Source organism: Ambystoma mexicanum, chromosome 1p (genome assembly GCF_040938575.1).
Source record: "Ambystoma mexicanum isolate Mex_15411 chromosome 1p, UKY_AmexF1_1, whole genome shotgun sequence".
NCBI lineage: Eukaryota > Metazoa > Chordata > Amphibia > Caudata > Ambystomatidae > Ambystoma > Ambystoma mexicanum.
In genome coordinates, this window is record NC_090921.1 from 535,368,927 (window position 1) to 535,387,648 (window position 18,722).

The 18,722-nt window shown below is 45.9% G+C and overlaps 1 protein-coding gene across 1 annotated transcript in view; it reads left to right on the top strand.

Moving 5' to 3' along the window:
• The window catches only part of DOHH (deoxyhypusine hydroxylase), an 81,231-nt gene that overhangs the window by 9,520 nt on the left and 52,989 nt on the right, over positions 1 to 18,722 (top strand). The window contains exon 2 of the mRNA XM_069649450.1: positions 11,435 to 11,511. Coding sequence (XP_069505551.1) covers positions 11,435 to 11,511 — 77 coding nt within the window. The remainder of the gene's footprint in view (positions 1 to 11,434; positions 11,512 to 18,722) is intronic.

Sequence of the window (18,722 nt, forward strand, 5' to 3'; positions counted from 1 at the left end):
CCCAAGGCAAAGGGCGGCTCCAACAGATGTGGCTCCAGAGGGTGTCCGCAGGGGAAGCCAGTGGCCAGCCGTCAACCAGCAACGACCAGTAAGGTAAGAGTGGCCTAGGTGGGAATAAAGCAATAACTCTACCCTGCAAACCTAGCCCACTTATCAAATATATCCTAAAACACCTTAGTATTAAATAACACCTTGTCAGCCTTCCTTACTTTCACACTATTAAGAATAGTGATGTCTCTTATACCACCCATTTGAACGGTCAGGCATAGGACTCCCTCAAGTTAGAATTGGACTCCGTCACCTGTTAGGCATAGGCCTCCCTCCCACCATACAGGACTCTCAAAACTAGCTGGTATTGGGTAATAAAATTGCGGCAAAAATGTTGCAGGTAAAAAAAATTCTGGCACAAATGCAGTGGGTGGGCCCCCGCTTCCCTTAAATGGTATAATAGGTCCGGGGTGTCCCCTGCATCCTTTACATGATTGTGGCGGCAAAACTACAGCATTTTTGCAACCATATTTTGTATACACTGCCATTTTTGGTCGTGATTTTAAGACGTGGAACCAACTAGCTGTGTTTAGACTTGTACTCTTTCACCTGTTAGGCATAGGCCTCTCTCCCACTATACATGACTCTCAAATTGAGCTGTGTTTAGAATTTTACTCCTTCATCTGTTGGGCGTGGGCCTCTCTCCCACTGTGCAGTACTCTCGAGTCTGGAAGTGTTTAGAGGTCTTTAGATTTGTAATTCGTCACCTGTGTTTAGGACTGTAATCTTTTACCGATTGGCCGTAGCCCTTTCTCCCACCGTGCGGGGCTCTCAAATCTAGCTGTTGGCATTGAAATCATTAGTTCATTTGTGTAGTAACAAGATACCCTTCCAACCCCACATAATGAACCTTGTCCAGGGAGCCTCATGTTAAGGGCAGCCAACGTTAACCCAACGATACAATACTAACTAACTTCCCTACCTTACTAAAAACACAGACTAAACAATTTGGTAATACCAGCTGCTGACCACCAACCGACCGCACCCAAACCTATAGCGGATTATTCCCCTCACCCAGTACTACATCACAAGACAGCCAAAGCAAAACAAACAAATAAAGACCAAAACAGCTCTCAACCCCAGAATGCCACGCAAACGACCTGTACTGAGTGGAAGAAAAAGAGCAGAAAGAACAAATGCACCGGAACAACAACAAAGACGCGCAACTGCAGAAAATACTTGCAGGAACTACAGTCTAACCAACGCTGAGAGAAGAGAAAAATCCCTGTACTTCACTCCATACCTCGCAAAACAACCAGTCACCAGAATGAACCAACCCAGCGCGAGAATCGGCAACAGCAGACAACCATACACAACCGTGCAGAAGATTAGACAATGCTAGAAATAAAAACATAATCGACACAATAACACCCTACATCACCAAATCAAGAGTAACCTCCACTCGGCACCCACAATTTGTGGAAGAAGAACCTGAGGAAAACAAATACCTAAGACTGAACCAAGAAGAACTCTTCGACGACACCGACGCACCTGTACCAACACCTCAACTAGAGATCGACCTTAAAGGAAACACCCCAACACCGACCTTCTCGCATTGACATCCTATTCATCACAAATATGGCTGGATGTCGACTACAAAATCATACTCCAAAGCTGCCTCCCCAGCCAGCTTCAAATGCCTCCAAATAAACAGGAAAAATAAAAATGCAGGAGGTCTGGCGATGGCATTCAAAGAGCACCTAAAAATAAAAACAGACAACCCTCTGAACATCATCAACTGCAAAACCATGATCATTATCGGCGAACCCAAAAACCAACGTCGCCTTCATCCTGGTGTACAGACCACCGTCCTATGATGCAACCTTTGTTGATAACTTCATAGAAGCCATCACCAACATAGCCATCACCAGCATAGCCATCAATCACAAACATCTAATTTATCCTGGGGGATTTCAACATCTGGTTTGAAGTAAGTCACACCAACTCCCAAAACTAACTGATCGGACAACTTACAACCATGAAACTACGACCGCTGGTCAAAGGAGCAACACACTCGGCAGGACACACCCTCGACGCAATCTTTGCCCAGGAAAAATGTATCACATACTGTGGAGCAACCATCTCATCACCCCTTTCATCATCAGACTACCAACTCCACTCTGCATCCAGGCCCCCAAATTCACCACCACAAAAAGTAACTGGAAAACCGTCAAAAACAAGCAACCTGTTCGAACAACTGGAGACCACCAAACTCTCAATTACAGAACTAGAGCTGGCTGACCTAGAGGGGAAAGCGGAGCTGCTACACAAATGGATCGCTGATACAATCGAAAATATCGCCCCAGAAAAAACCATTCACCCCATCAAAAAAAAAATGGCAAAATAGTTCACCCCACTACTAAGCGCCATGAAAAAGGACAACAAGAAAATTGAGCTGGAATGGAGGAAAGAATACAACCCAGAGAAAAAAAAAACTGTTCCAGAAACAAATCCGAGCATATAAGGAGGAAATACAAAAGGCGCAGAGAAGGCATTATGACGACAGAATCACCAATGCGACAAACTCACAAAAAGAAATGTTCAACATCATTAAAGAAATGAGAAACCCACCAGGCTGCCACAACACCCCAACCCCCTCAGAGAAACTTTTGCAACGACCTGGCAGACCACTTCAAGAACAAAATCAACAACATCTGACAAATAACACAAAACAGACCAACCAACCGAACCTAACGCAGAACCACAACACAAACTTCAAAACTTTCCCCTAATATCAGCAGAGGCGTTCGTCTTGCTGGTGAAACACAGCAAGAAATCTGGTTCAACCATGGATCCGTGCCTGCCTGACATCTACAAATAAATCCTCGCACAAGGAACACCATAAGAATATTACAGAAACCTCCTAAATATCTCACTAGCAACAGGAACAATACCAAAAACATTCAAATCAGCATATATCAAACCACTCTTAAAAAACACAAGTGGCGACGTAGAAGACCTCTCCATCTGCAGGCTGATCTCAAACATTCCCTACCCAGCAAAACTCCTGGAAGCCTACGTATACAAATTAACCCAAGAACACGTAGAAAAGCACCACCTCTTGGACCAAGCACAAGTTGGCTTCAGACCCATAAGAGGAACAGAAACAGCACTACTATCCATCTGGGACGACCTAAAAACAAACACGGACTTCGACACAACCTCAGCCCTGATTCTGCTCGACCTCTCTGCAGCCTTTTGACACAGTTAGCTATGAGACCCTAACCAAAAGACTAGAAGACATAGGCATAACGGACACGGCACTACTCTGGGTTAAATCTTTCCTAGCAGACCGAACAGAAACAGTTTGGTTTAAGCCCTTTAAATCCACACCACGAGTCAACGACTGTGGAGTACCACAAGGGTCCTCACTATCACCACTTTATTTCAACATCTACCAAACTGCACTAATCGGAATCTTCAAAAAATAGAAAATTACATGCTACAACTACGCAGATGACGCTGAAATCATCTACAAAATTGAAGACACTCAAGCCGATCACTCAACCCTAATTGAGTGTCTAAAAGAATTCTTTAATTGGATGAATGCCAACAACTTGAAAATCAACCCAGGAAAAGAAAAAAATCATGATTATATCCAAAAATCAAGAGAACACCTATATTCTATGGCCAACGGAAATGGGAACAGCACCAATTCCATGTAAGGTAGTAAAAAATCTGGGGGTCCTGATGGACAACACCCTAACCTTAGAACCACAAATAAATGCAATAATCAAGAAATGCTTCTTCCTCCTTCACACGGCAAGAAGAATCTTACCTTTCCTCTCCTTCACTCACAATAGTAGCCCTCATCGTGTCAAGAATCGACTATGCAAACAGCCTCTATCTCGGGATACCAGAATACCTCCTGAAGAAACTACAATAGATCCAAAATGCAGCAGCCAGACTCCTCCTCAAACTATCCAGAAGAGACCACATCACTCCAGTCCTAAAAGCACTGCACTGGCTCCAACATCGCATCACATTCAAAACAATGTGCATAACACACAGGGCAATCAGCGGACAAGGAGCTGAATTCCTGCAAAAGAAATTAACAATCTACAAGCCAACGAGACTCCTCGGATCACGCAACGAAATCTGTCTGGAAGAAAAAGCTTGGAGGCTCCTCCTTCTCCCACTTAGCCGCAAAAACTTGGAACCATATCCCGAAAGAAACACCAAAGACCACCTACAATTCAGAAAATTACTAAAAACTTGTCTCTTCAACATCACAGATTCAAACTGAAAAACCAAACCACCAAACGAGAATCGCAATGAAAAGGATGACAAATCTAGGACGACAATGACAACCTCTAGAACCGAATAAAGAAACTCTCACTACAACAAGAGAGACGACACGACACTATGTCGAACAGGACACAAGCGACACCCATGAGGACAGAATCTAGCATCCCCAGCCAACTCCCAGCGTACACCCTTCACCCACTTGATAAATGCTACTATATATCATACCTGTATAAAGTTGGGTGAACGTTAGCACTTGTCACAGTAACTAAGCTGTGGATATTTACAGGGGCATGGACCGAAGAGAGTTGTGAATGAAGGCAGACGCCGCGCCTGGACATAATTGCAAGCATCAGCATTGCCACATTCCAAAGGGGGTAGGAGCGGTAACATGAATGAGCAACCGAATAAGATGATGAATGCCGAGCAGCCCCAACACATGGAGGGAGTAAACCCAGGCTTACCAATGCCGCCCTCCTACTAGACTAGAATGGGAATGCTTTCTGGGCTAGACTGCAAGGGACACACAAACGCCTGCCCGCCCTGCATACAAACAGGGGCTACATAGGCGGCGGGTACCCAACTTGGGCAAGGTTATGCATATGATCGGATGCCATATGGGAAAGGGACCGTGAGTGTTGTACAGCCCCTGATCTGGACATAGACACAGAGACGCCCACACACCGAACCTAATAAGAAATGCAGAAATTTTGCGCCTCACTTCAAGACGGCAATGCAAATTAACCAACACACTAACAACTTCACCCTCTGCATACACCTCTCAAATTCGAACCAACCTACAACACAACAATCCGCACAAACATCACACTGCAACAACAAAACAAAGCACACATGGACCCGCACAACAGCACACAACGTCTTCCGACAGTATAACACCCCAAGCGCAGCCAACAGATTTCCGGGCTGAGGCCGCCAACAGCACATCACTGCTCTCTTGCACTTCTCCAGCTCATCCCACTAACTCCCCCACCCCTCCCTTTTTTTTCTTTTCTTTCAGAGCGCCAGGGGACCACTCCGGTGGTGATAGTGCACGGTACAAATATCCTTTAATATTTACTCTGATGGACGGCTGATGATGGCAGTATTGACCCAAAAGAGCACAATGGGCCACAAGCCGTTCAGGATCTTTTACTTGGTGAGGCCATTGACAAAGAAATGGGAAGAATTGTCGGCACATAGACGGCCCCTGAGAAAGCGCAAACGTCCATTAAAAAGGTTTTCCCCACAAGTGTTTTTTTATTATTCTTTTTTTTCCTGTGACCGGTCACAGCAGAGGCTGTGCGTCCGGTCCTTAGAGAGCCTTAGAATGCACGAGCATATTATTGGCAGACCCGTTAACAAGACTTCTTCCCAGCGCGTTGGTGCAGCAATTGTGGGCGCAGAGGACTAGGATATTGCCGTCACCCAGGAGCAGAAGAGCAAGGGCGCAATAGAATTCTGCAACCAAGCAGAAACCTCCACAGGAGAGAGAAAATAAAGCCGGTTCTCAACTTAAAGGACCTCAATGGGTGGCTGGGTTACAGGCACTTCAAGGCGGAGGGAGTGCAGTTCGTTCGGGACATCCTCTGGAAGGGAGACTGGCTAGTGCGGTTGGATCTGAAGGATGCCTATCTGACTATTCCGATTGCCAGGGAAAACCGCAGGTGCCTCAGCTTTCTGTAGGACGACCAGATATGGCAATTTAAATGCCTTCCGTTCGGTCTCACCTCGGCTCCCTGGGCCTTCACGAAAGTCATGAGCCCAGTAGCAGTTGCCATGAGGGAAAGAGGTAGCTGCATGATTTTTTTACTTGGACGATATCCTCATGCTAGTGAACAAAAACCAGATGCAGTGGGCATCCCAGTTGATTTCATCCCTAGGATTCCTGGTAAATCGGGAGAAATCCGAGCTAGTCCCCAGATGGCGCTTGGAATTCCTGGGGTTTATAATAGACACAAGGGGGTGCTCTGGAGCTACCAGCTCCCAAAATTAGAGTGATGTGTTGAGTGCGGCGTTTGCGAAGTCCATATCTCTGAGCTCTGGCGAGGATTGTTGGGCTGCTTGCTGCCTCCATCCGAGCCATCTTTCCGGGCCCCCTGCGTTACAGAGCCCTTCAGAGGCTGATGATCCGTCATCTACTAGCAGGTCTTGAGTATCATTAGCTGGTACCTCCTATATCGGGAAGGGAGATTAGAGCTAGAATTGTGGCTCCAGAGCATGGAACCCTGGAACGGGCGGGCCATCTTCGAAGACGTCTGGGTACTCATCAGAGTCTGATGCCAGCAGAGCAGGCTGGGAAGTAAGGTGCGGCCACTTGGAAATGGGCGGCAGATGGTCGCGGGAGGAAATGTCCCTCCGCATCAATTGCTTAGAACTGCTTGCAGGCTCTTTTGCGATAAAATCTTTTATGAAGGGCAAAGCGGAGTGTTGCATCTGCTCAGGCTGGACAACATATCTGCAGTCCGATGCATCAACCACCTAGGCGGCACTCTGTTGTGAATGCTAGTGGAGCGAACAAAGGACTTCTGGCATTACTGCCTTGATCAGAAGATCTCTGTGATGGCAGATGCAGAGTATCTCCCAGGTGCGCAGAACGTCGTGGCAGACCAACTGTTGCTACTGGCACGACTCCAGCGACTGGATGCTGCACCCAGAGGTGTTCATGCGGGTAGTTTCCCCTAAACACAGACCTATTCACGTCCAGGTTGAACAGTTACCAATGTTTTTCAGCTGTATACTGGGCCTGGAAGCACAAGGGGCAGACACCTTTCTTCAAGCGTGGTGGGCACAGAACACTATGCCTCTTCATTCCCTCACCCCTCCCCCCCACCCCTCATCCTGATAGTCAGGGTTTTGACCAAGATCAGGAGAGCGAAGGCGGAAGCCATTACAGTAGACCCGAACTGGAAGTCGCAAGCGTGGTTTGCAGTTCTGATGGAACCCACAAGTGCTTTCTCTTGGGAGAATCTCCTGTCGGACTAGTCAAGGAATTGATAACCCTCTGAAGACAGGGTAACCACCTCTGATAGCGTGAAGGTTATCGGGAGCAGATAACCTTCAGGACCAGCTGCAGATTTTACCAACAATCTTTGGCCCCCTCTATGCTCAGGAGTTACGAGGCAGCTTGGTGGAAATGGTGCTGTCGGCGCGACCATCCTCCTGTTTCAGCCCCATCTATTGCGTGTACTCAATTTTCTAGTGCTAGCCAGAGGGGGAAAAGCACCACGAACAGTAGGAGGCTACAGACCAGCAATCTCAGCTGGGCATGGTCCGTTGGGTTGGGGCCCTACGGGAAAGCATCCTGCAGTAGTTGGACTAATGCGGGGCATCAAACTAAGTACGCCTCATATCCCCACATAGACACAATTATGGGATGTCGACGCCGTCTCGCGGTTGTTCATAAACTGGCCATGGAACAGGGATTTGTCAGACCGACAGCTTTTTGGGTAAATTAGCGATTGTTATTTCTAGTGTCCTGTAGAAGAGGATCTGATGTGAAGGCTCTCGAGGTTGACAGGAAGACCTTCTGTCCGGATGGTGTGACCTGACCCATTGCGAAAAGAACCAAGTGCCACTCGTTGGTTATTTCATATCCCTATTTTGTGGAACAGCCTCAGTTGTGTGTAGCCAACTGTATCATGAAATGAGACAAGGGCAGACTGAGACCGGCAGGAGTGTCTCCGCTGCACATCGTGCACAGGAAGCCATTTAAATCGATGACAGCAGCGACTATAGCCCGATGGGTGCGAGAAGTCATGTCCCTGGCAGGCATAGATGTGATGCGTTTCGGGGCGCTTTCAGTTAAGGGTGCTATGGTGTCTAAAGCTTTTGCGGTCGGAGCAACATCTGGAAGGCAGCAGATTAGTGCAGCGATGCCACATTTGAGACCTTTTTACTTTAAGCCAATAGCATGTGTGGCAGTGGCAGTAGTAAATAGCTTTGAACAAGCATAATGCTCGCCACCGGTCTTGACCTAGAATGAAGATTACCCCTGCTGTAGCGCTGGGGGTCTTGATTCTATTCAAGACACGGAGGCAAGCGTTATCCCTGCCCAGCGACGCAAAAGCATTGTGTATCTGTTCTGATGATGCACGTCATTTGTAAAGATACATTGCGTCGTGATTGGGTGAGAGGCTGGGGAAATGTCGCGTACAGTGAGTTATCCACGAGAAGACCCCTTGTCGGGAGAGTACCGTTTTTGGCACAGCCAAGAACAGTGAGTCCGTTGTCTGAGAGTTTTTGGGTGTTTCGACGGATGCGAGATGGAAGGCATCATAGAAGAGGAAGGGCCCTAGGCAGGTAGTGGCTCATGGGTCCCAGAGACAGGATATAGACGTAGGACTACCAGAAACACTGGGATTGTGTGTGTGTGTGTGTGTGTGTGTGTGTGTGTGTGTGTGTGTTTTTTAAATTATTTATTTTTGAGGGGGATATTTTTCTGTTTTGAAGTTAAAAATAACTTAAACATGTGTTTATTAAAGAAATGTGAGTAATTAAATCTGCTGGAACAGTAGAAATAAAAGAAATTGAAACATAATGCTCGCCTCCGTGTCTTTATAGAATTCAGACTCCCTGTGCTACAGCAGGGCAATCTGCTTTTGGTGCATGTTCTGTACTACATAATGCTTCAAATTCAACTATTTCACATTTCATCTTCTTTTTGTTAATATTGGCCTGTAAGGGAGCAGAATCCAGTGTGGCACACGGAAGGTGGCAATCTATAGGGAATGGACCTCTTTGGTGCTAACCAAGGAAGGGGAGGCAATCTTAAGGGACTGAAGACCTTATTTTTACAGATAGTCTGAAGCGGGGGTGGGATAACAAATTCAAGGTACTAGTCAGCCATTAAGTCCCTGTCCTCCTCAGTTCTTCACATAAACACATCACTCCATTTCCTGGAAGAATCGGGAGACCTGCGTCTACAGAGGACATTTTTCTGTAGAGGTTAAGCTGAGGATGATTGTATGGGGGTAAATGGGTATTCAGTAAATGGCAGGGTTAGAAAATCAGATTCGAGGAGCAGTAAACCAGCTCCTGGGTAGTGGGTTTCGCCCAGTAGGCAGGTGCTACCACTGCGTAACCAGGAGCCAGTCCCAGCGCAAACCTAACTTCCACATGAGGGGCCCACTTTAACTTTTCAAGGGATTTGCATCCCGCTTTTACACGTCATCATGACTTGCAGAGTACAGACTTGTGCACATGCGCTGAAAAGTAGTGTCTGCACCACACAGCCCCATTGGCTGGACAGATACATATAGTACCTACCAGCATCCTCAACCTTCACCCTCAACCTTCACCGCCAACTGGTCGTACTATTGAAAGCATCACTAGGTCAACTGGCCAGGTAAGTGAAACAGCAGAGGCTGTATTGAAACTCCAGATTTACTGACTGCACTGGGTCCTAGATAGAATGGGTAATCCAATGCAATTCACCTTCAGTGAGCTCACAAATTGACAACCGCCCAAGAAAATATGGATTTACATTGGGGTTAAACCTCCAATGTCCAAAACAGTATCCAGCCTCCACACCATTCATGGAGAATGAATATGGGCTTAATTAGCAGAGTTGCACCAGAAATAATGGGCACACCTCCTTGAACCAGTACTGTGCCTTTCATGCAACTATATACAACCACTGGTGCCCCAACATCGTTGACAGCCATTGTCCACTTTACAAATACCGTACAGGAGGAACAGCCCCATCAGTGATTAAGTGAGAAAACTGCACATCTATTGGCCCCAAGTAGGAAGGACTAACAAGGTCACCCCTCATTACGCAGCAGGCACTCCCAGATCGTCCCAGTCCCTCACCATGAACATGGTGTGAGCCCACCAGCCTCATCCTCCAACCAAGGATAGATGTAAACTGCTCAGCCCCACCATGCACTAGGGCTCTGCCCCACCACAACCACTAATCCCAATCCACTCTCTTATCTTCAGATTCAATGCACCGCCCGGCTGACATCCAAACAACCCAACGGGACTAACCGTGAAAGCTGCCTGTCTATACCAACCAGCCAAACTGTCTGTGAACACACATACTAGGTAAGGCCTTCCGTGTCAGGCCAAACTTGGCCTACAATTTGAGGCTCGACAAGTGTTAAAACACTAACACAAGGTTATATTAACAATGTAGCCTCCCTCCTTCTCGACCGCTTATAAATAATTGGGAAATTATGCCATTGTAAATGTAATGTTCATGCTTTTATGCACATGTTAAACTATACCGACCACTGGATATGTTAACCATTGACAAAATGTGTTGCACAATTGTTCAAAATGTTTTAATTCAGCTTTGATTCAAACCTTGAGAGGTCGGAAAACGTTTCGGCTGACCACCCAAATCTCCGTTAATAAAATGCACACAACCCACTGCAAACAATAATGTAAAGAGTAAATCCTTTTTGAAGCACATGCTATCCGGGTATACATACCTTCTAATCCTGTGGGCAACACCTCCCCGACATGTAACCTCGCAACCAACTAGCCCAATCGCACCCAAATCACCAAGTGCAGTGCAAGTTGATTCAAAGCCCTAGTGCCCAAACGTCTCTACTAACACTTTGTACTTTTTACCCATAATATATGCTCCATTATATTTAGATGTGTATGTGTCCTCATTTTCTATTTATTTGTATTCTCAGACATTCAAATTAAACGTCACATATGCATATTTGTAATGCACCACTTGGTCTGTGGAGCAAAAGTAGCTCCTGGTAATTGTTGTTTTAAAGTAACCAGGCTCATCTAAGAGAGACGCAAGCGCTTAATAGCTCCTGGCAATTTCAAACCATGTAGGTCAGTACTTATAGGGGCTCTGTATCTCTAGGAGGCATCCATAGTCGTCTGCGAGGTCACTCTGTATATGGGTAATAGGCACATTCATGTGGCCCATGGCACAGTATTTCCAGTTTAGGAATGATGGAAGGTTCCATTAGAATAACAACTAAAAGCAGCGTGCAGATGTTTCTTCTTTTTGCTTATGGCAATACATATCCATACCGCCATGTAACGCTCAATAGAATCTGCTCGTACAGCAAAACGGTCTCAACAGCCTGCTTTATAGAGGTATTGGAGTAGTTTAAGATGTCTGTGCTCATTGTGAATGGGTTAAAACTACTCTCCCGTTCTTTGCTTCCAGGAGAGGCTTTGGGAGCCATTGGGAGTCCTGAATCTCTGGATCTCCTGAAAGAATATGCTAAAGATCCTGTGATTGAGGTAAACATGTCTGTATGTATGCATCTATGTATCTTTCACATTTTGTATAGCGGTAGATCGCATCAGATCGCTATACAAGGAAGTTGGGATCGGTTAAAATATGGTACAAGCTTTTTAGGAGGGCGCAGAAGCGGGTGCATAGAAGCGGAGTCAGGGATCGAAGCACTGGAAGGAATGTTTATTGGGGGAGGGTGGCACAACAGGACTATGTTACATTGTTATCCCACATCTGTAGAGTGCAGGTCTCTTCCAAGGAGGTCACACTGCTATATGAAGAAATCCTAATGTGGTCACTTTGAGGCTTGACACTATCAGCAGGTGTCAAAATGTGCACTCTTCGCTTGATATTGGCTAGTAATAATTGACTCTTGGCAAGCAGGAAATTTTGCACGGTTTGTACATGGAGAATTGTTTGGGCGAGAGAAATTTCAGGCATTGCTGATTGCTTGAAGCTTGACATTTTTATGCATGCTGTCTGGTTGTCTATTGAATAAAGATTTATTTTGTGTTCCCATTCTTCAACGGGCGTTCTTAGAATAGTTGGCAAAGCGTTACACAGTTTGTTTGGGGTAGAGGAACAAGCGCGACTGACCAGTCTCACTGAATGTTCGGATGAGCAAAGATTGGTGTTTTCCAAATGTCGGGCTGGCACTGCTTGATTCTTTTGTCGGTTACAAAATCTGGTACATGACTTAATCTGTGCCATGCTCAGTGATTTTAAATATTTGCACTGTGTCCTCTTGTTATACCAGGAACTGAGGACTATTCAATATAAACAATTTGTGTTCTGCAATTTTCAATCACTTAAAAAATTCATACAAACCTACTTAAATATGGACTAGATGTGGGGGGGGGGCAGGTGCTCGGTTATAAACCCTCATTTTCCTGAGCCTAGGTCAGTGCTAGTAGCCAATCTTCTTCCTTGTTTATTTTTTAATCTTTCAATCTCAGCAGGATAGTTCTTTTAGCAATCGTGCATCCCATATTTAAGAATGCCCGGTGGCTTTTACATTTGAATATCCAACCACATACTAAACAGTGCTCCAAGTGGATTCGGTTTAGCGAGGAGCTCGCCATGTCTGACCAGGTATGTATAATTTTATCCCAGAAATCGAACTAGGGTCACTACCAGAGCATGTGCAGGTGATCAGCTGGTGAATGTTGTCATCTGGGGCAGCCCTCTTCCGCGGGTTAGAACATCTTAGCCTGGCAGGTGTTCTGTGTAGTACTTTATATTGCATGAACTTAAACCTGAAATTCAGGGATACTATCCTAATGTGAGTGCACATGTATAGCCACTGGCTATCAGTGAGATCTATCGCCATTTCTTCGGACCATCAATCACGCGCTTGTGTAGTGGGGGGGGGGACTATTTTGTTCAATACCGTTTTATAGAGAGTGGAGATGTCTGTAGTCCCCTGAGTTGGCTATATACGCCAGCATAGGCGTTTTTGGGGGGGGGGGTTCACAGAGGTATTCGGGCCACCTGGTTGACAGTCAAACGGATCCTTTAGTATTGGAGCAGCTGCCCACCAGTCCTCACATGCCCAGGTTTCCAAGTAGTCGGAGTGATGAATTTCCCGTCGGGAAACGAGTCCGCCAGTGATCTATAGCCCAGTCACTCCCAATTCCCCAGGACTGCTCTATCCCAAGTAGGTCTTAGCTCTGGGCACTTCCATAGTGGGAGCCATCGGTAGTATGGGTGATCGGCCTCTGTCAGGGTAAATATTGACCGCCACGCTCTCAACGTGGAGACGACGGGGTCGTATGGGCAATCATCTTTATATTGTGGGTCCAATAATGATGTCTTGAGGTCCGTGCATCCTGCTGCCAATATTTGTAACTTGACGTGGGGGTGGGTGCTGCTCCAGAAATGTGGCGAATTGTGCTTGGGCGGCTATCCAATATAGTTCTAAGTGTGTTGCCGAGAACCCCGCCTTTCTCATATTGGAAAGTCATCTCTACCCATTTCTTTCGGACTGTTCAGGCATGCCACTAGAATTGTGCGAGGAGACCATGCAGCTTGGCAAAGTTTCCCTGGCCATATCGGGACGTTGACAAATACATCTTGAGTAATAGCGTCATTTGAATCGAAGTCTAGCAGTGGCATAAAGCGGGAGGTATTTCCATCTGATGAGTCTGTTTTCCAAGTGAGACCTGATTCTGTCATAATTGTCATGAAATAAGCAGGTGTGTTCTGGACACCATCATCCCCAGATATTTAATGTGGTCAGGGGACCATCGTAGAGGGAAGTTACGGTTGCTATTGTGGGTATTATCTGTAAGCGGGAATATCTCAGATTTGGAAAAAAATGTGAAACCAGAGAATTTGTTTAATGTCCAGTAGAATGGGGTCTAGGTTAATATAGGGGTCTCTGACATATAACATCACATTGTCGGCATATAGGGAGATTATCTCCAGGGGGCCAGCCAGCCGGACACTGCATCGTCTGTGTTGCTCTCTGATGTAGTCTGTTACACAAGAAAGTAGGGTAGCCCCTGAAGTGTCAGTGTGGATTTAGGGCAATATATAAATGTAAGACAAAAAAAGGGGGGGTCCACACAGAGGTCAGTCTGAGTTACTGTCCTTATTTTGTTTTTCTTCAACAAAAAATATTCTGTGCTCATATACAGAGTCACAGATAAGAAATACCAAGGATATGTCTGAAAAACAGTTGACCATTTATTAGTGATAAAACAAAATATTCAAAAATAGGAAAAACAAATTTTAACAATGAACAGAAAGAGAATACATTTTTTGGACATAAAGGACCAATTCAATGAAATTGTTACATTGTACAGTAAATGTCAAAGAAACAAAGAAAAAATAGAATAACGTGTACAATTAAAATGATAGTAGACACATCCAATTGTTACTCTAAAGTGGACTCAATAACTAGTAATACATTTTAGTAGAGCTATCTATTCCTAGAGGGTTCCTAGTTGTGTGTCATGACCATTGTATGATCATGTTTTGTGATCTGCCAACGTGCAAGATTTTAAGCAAAAAGATTTGTATCAGTGCTGCTGATCATAATGTTCAAATGTATGAGTACTGAAGGCACGTTTCGGCTGTTGCCATTATATAGGGCATGGATTCAAAGCCTTCATCAGGGCAAGACGGACCGCAAAGGAGACCTGAAACGGAGGGAGGCAGATGCATAGAATTGTCAATTTGGTGTTTTCCAGCATATACAGAAATATTTTACCAAGAACATATTTTGAGTAAACTGGTACTGCTTATTTAAATAAAAAATCTACATGGTACTCACCCTGTGTATTAAACAGGGGTATGTGGACTAAGGAACCTTATATTGCTGGCGACAGGTTGTCCGTCTGGGAGTGCGAGGCTGAGTCTTGCAATTATAAAGTACATGGATCAATGGTCCAAGATCATGGGACTGAAAGAGCAGAGAAGTATGTGCATCAGGCAAGGGGGTGAAACGTATTTATAAAAAGCCTCAAAGGTGGTGAACAGTGTGCTGGTAATTCACAAATCAAGACCTTGGTGCCTTAAGGAGAAATTCCTTAAAGAAGCGGTTTCCTGATGGGTGGGGTTGTTTTTCTTCTTATTCCCATCAGTCAAGACAAAATTTGGGATGTAGGCTTCAAGAAGGAAGCGTCTTATCTTGATGGCTGGCTTGAAGTCTGTGGAGCATAATGAACCGTGATAGAAAAAGGAGAGAAAAGAGGAGGCTGGGGGGAGGAAAAAAGAAAGAAAGAGAAGGGGAGAAGAGGAGAAAGCAGGTGGAGAAATCATTCCTGAGTTGCACAAATTGTGTTGGGAAAAAACAAATTAACCGGCTAATAGAAAAGGGGGTGCTAGAGCAGAGGAAGGAGATGGAGGGAGGGGGGAAGGGAAGAAAGGGGAATGAAACGGAGAGCGAGCCATACCGTCCACTGTGTTTTCAGCTCTCCTCAAGTGAGATCGAAGACAGAGTAGTATTTTTGGACCGGAGGGGTGGAAGAAGGCGCTCTGCGGTCATGAAATGGATAGGAGCACCGTGCGTGATGTAATACACGGTGCAGGAACCAGCCTATAAGCAAAGGCAGGCATAAAGGTTATATTATGACTCTTCCTGTCGTCAACCAAGCGCTAGGCAAACTTACTAGGTGAAAAGTGTTACGGTCAGGGATCGCGGGATGGCCGCTCTATCTAGTGTCCGTGTGAGGACGCTGAATGAAGGCGTCTGGTAGTCATGGTGACGTGTTTTCGCGTATCCCATGATTCCACGAGGCAGGCGGTACCATAGATGCAGCTAGGGGAGATATGAGGCTTGTGTATAGAAACGGGAGCGGCTACGTCGTTAGCCATATGGGATCAGTGACAAGAAATAGACATTCCATAGTGTGATTGAAGCAGGGAGAGAAAGAACGGAGAAGTGCGAGGTGTGGGGTATCTGCGGAAAAGAATGGTATGCTCGGAATGGGGAGTAACCATTAGTAAAGGGACAGACATTTGGATACTCCATTCCCAAGGTAACCAAAGCAGAAGTGGAAAATGAAAAATGAATAAAGAATGAAAGAAGGCACGGGCGCTGGGCATGACTGGTGAGATAACACATGAGTGGGAGATACATAAGTGGCTTGCTCTGCACAAATTGAACAACACGCTGCATGCGTGTGTTGACATATATATGTGAAGGATGCACAAGTCACTAAACTGAAGAACATGGTATGTACCGTTGCTGAGAGAAATAAAGACCGTTGACTGGGAAGTCACGGAACGCGGTCTGCCATGGGCTCAATGGTTAGAGCAAACGGAATAGCAATTGAAACTGTTCAGATACTAGCACTCTGGCCAGTGGTTGTGTATACAATAATTGTATCCTGGTCGAACCCACCCCCATCTTTTCCAGTGTTACCCTCAAGAATTCACCCGATAGCATAATGAAGGCTTCCTCCAGGGTCGATCCTGGTCATGATATCGTAGCAAACAGTTGTCTAATGTTTAGCGTTGTGGATCTTTGGAAAATGAATACAGCTTGATTGGGGTGGACCAGGTGTGGCATCGTAGGAAGGAGGCGATTGGCCAGGACCTTAGCATAGATTTTGGTGTCGCAGTTCGAGGGATGGAGGCCTATAGGAGCTGCGTTCATTGCTAGGCTTATCTGGTTTAAGCAGTACCGTGATTCCCAGCTTCCTGTAGTGACTCCGGGAGCAGCGAGTTCCACAGAGATTCCTCCCATGCACAAAGGAGATTTGGGGCCACTATTGTTGCATATTCCTGTTAGAACTCTGCAGTGAGGCCATCTGAACCTGGAGCTTTCCCTTTAGGTAAGTTGGCAATGACCGTCATAACTTTTTCTAATGTGACGGGCCTCTTTAGATTTTCCCTGGACTGGGCATTATGGCGTGACAATGGGATGCCTTCTAACAATTAATGTATGGCCTGCTCCCTGCGTGTTTGTTCTGCGGTATATAAAGCTAGATAAGTCTCGGACTATACCAACCACTTCAGTGTCTGACCACTTAGTGTTACCATGCTCATCTAGAATACAATCTACCTTGGACCGCCCTCTACCTGACTGAACCAGCCTCGCCAATGTGCTCCCCGGTCTGTCCCCTTCTCCATATCTCCTGGTCGCCTGTGGGTGGGAGAAGTACCGAACCTCTGTCAGAGCATGTGCTTCGAATGTCTCCAGTTCGTTACATATGTGTAATAACACCTGGGGCTCAGGGGACCGGGAATACTGTTTCAGGTCTTTTAAGGGTAGCTCCGGATTTCTCCAGGTCACTCCTTATGCTTATAAGAACCCCAGCCTCCCTTGATATCGTCATACCACCTAATATAGACCTTAAAGGCATGCCATCCGGTGCTGTGGGATGTGGAGCCAGCCATATTGCAGGTAAACGTCTCAATGTCGGCCTTCATATCCGCTCGGAGCACTGTCTTTCAAGGCACCTGGCTTAAACCTTGGGTGCAACCCGTGTGTCTGCTACCCACTTTCAGTGATAATGTCACCGGGGAGTGGTCTGAGAATGTGCGAGGTCCAATGTCCACTTAAAGTACTTTCCCCATTAATAAGCCTAATATCAGGAACATGTAAATCTGGTAAGATATATTGTGCACTGAAGAATAAAAGGTGTAGTCCCTTGCCTGTGGGTGTGTTATGCCCCATACGTCACACAGATCAAGTGATTGGATGAGGGACTGCAGTCGTCGGGCTGGGGGTCTAGATGATGCATCTGTTCTGTCAAGTGATCAATCTAGGATCAGATTCATATCTCACTCCCCACCCCCATAATGGGGGTAATATACAGTACACAGCCATGATCCCTCCAATGAAGTCAAACTCGGGGGAGTCAATGTTAAGACAATATGTGTTTACAAGAACCAGTTCAGTTCCTTCCAGGATACCATGGACCACTATGTACCTTCCCTCAGGGTCGATGTGTGCGCCGCCCCACCCCCCACACAAATTTTAGGGTCTTGTGTATGAGTATCAAGACTCTAGGCTGCAAGGAGTAGGAGGTGAAATACTGGTTCCACCACCCACGTATAGCACATTTGCTCTATGTCTTTGTACATAGGACATTACCTTGCGTGTTTTAGTAAAAGCCCTGGATATTCCAACTTAGTGTTTTTTGGCTGTTCTGTCATACCACATATATACAATCACATTATGTACAGAATGTTCACTGATAGTCCGGCTTGCTATGTAACATAGAACCAAAAGGTCAGAGTTCTCAGTTGCCAAGCTTTGAACTGTTTTCTCCCAATTTTTCCCCTGAAGTGCGCAACAGGAGCTCAAACACTTTCCGGTCCACATCTTGGCACCAAGGCCCAGCTCCCTTCTACTGCCCCCCCCTCTGACCCCCTCCACTGCCTCCCCCACCCCTGCAGTGAATTTAGCCCTCTCTCCCCTGCCACCCCCCAACTGCCCTCTTGTTCCAACTTGGCCCGAGGCGGGGGGGGGTATTTTCCTCAATTCACACAAAGCCACTGCAATTGGGCTCGATGTTGCTGCACAGCATTTAACATTGTACTTGGGGATATCAAATCCAATATATAAAGTGACAAGATGGCAGATTCATAGTATATACTACTATCAACTCGCGTTAAACCTGGGATCATTGATCATGAGACTGGGTAGTAGGAATTATTAGTCGGCTATATTTTCTTCAGGCGGGACAGCAATAGGATCGTTCAAAGGGATCTGTGCTTCAATAAACTTCACAGCCTGACTCGGGACCATGAAAAAGTAAAG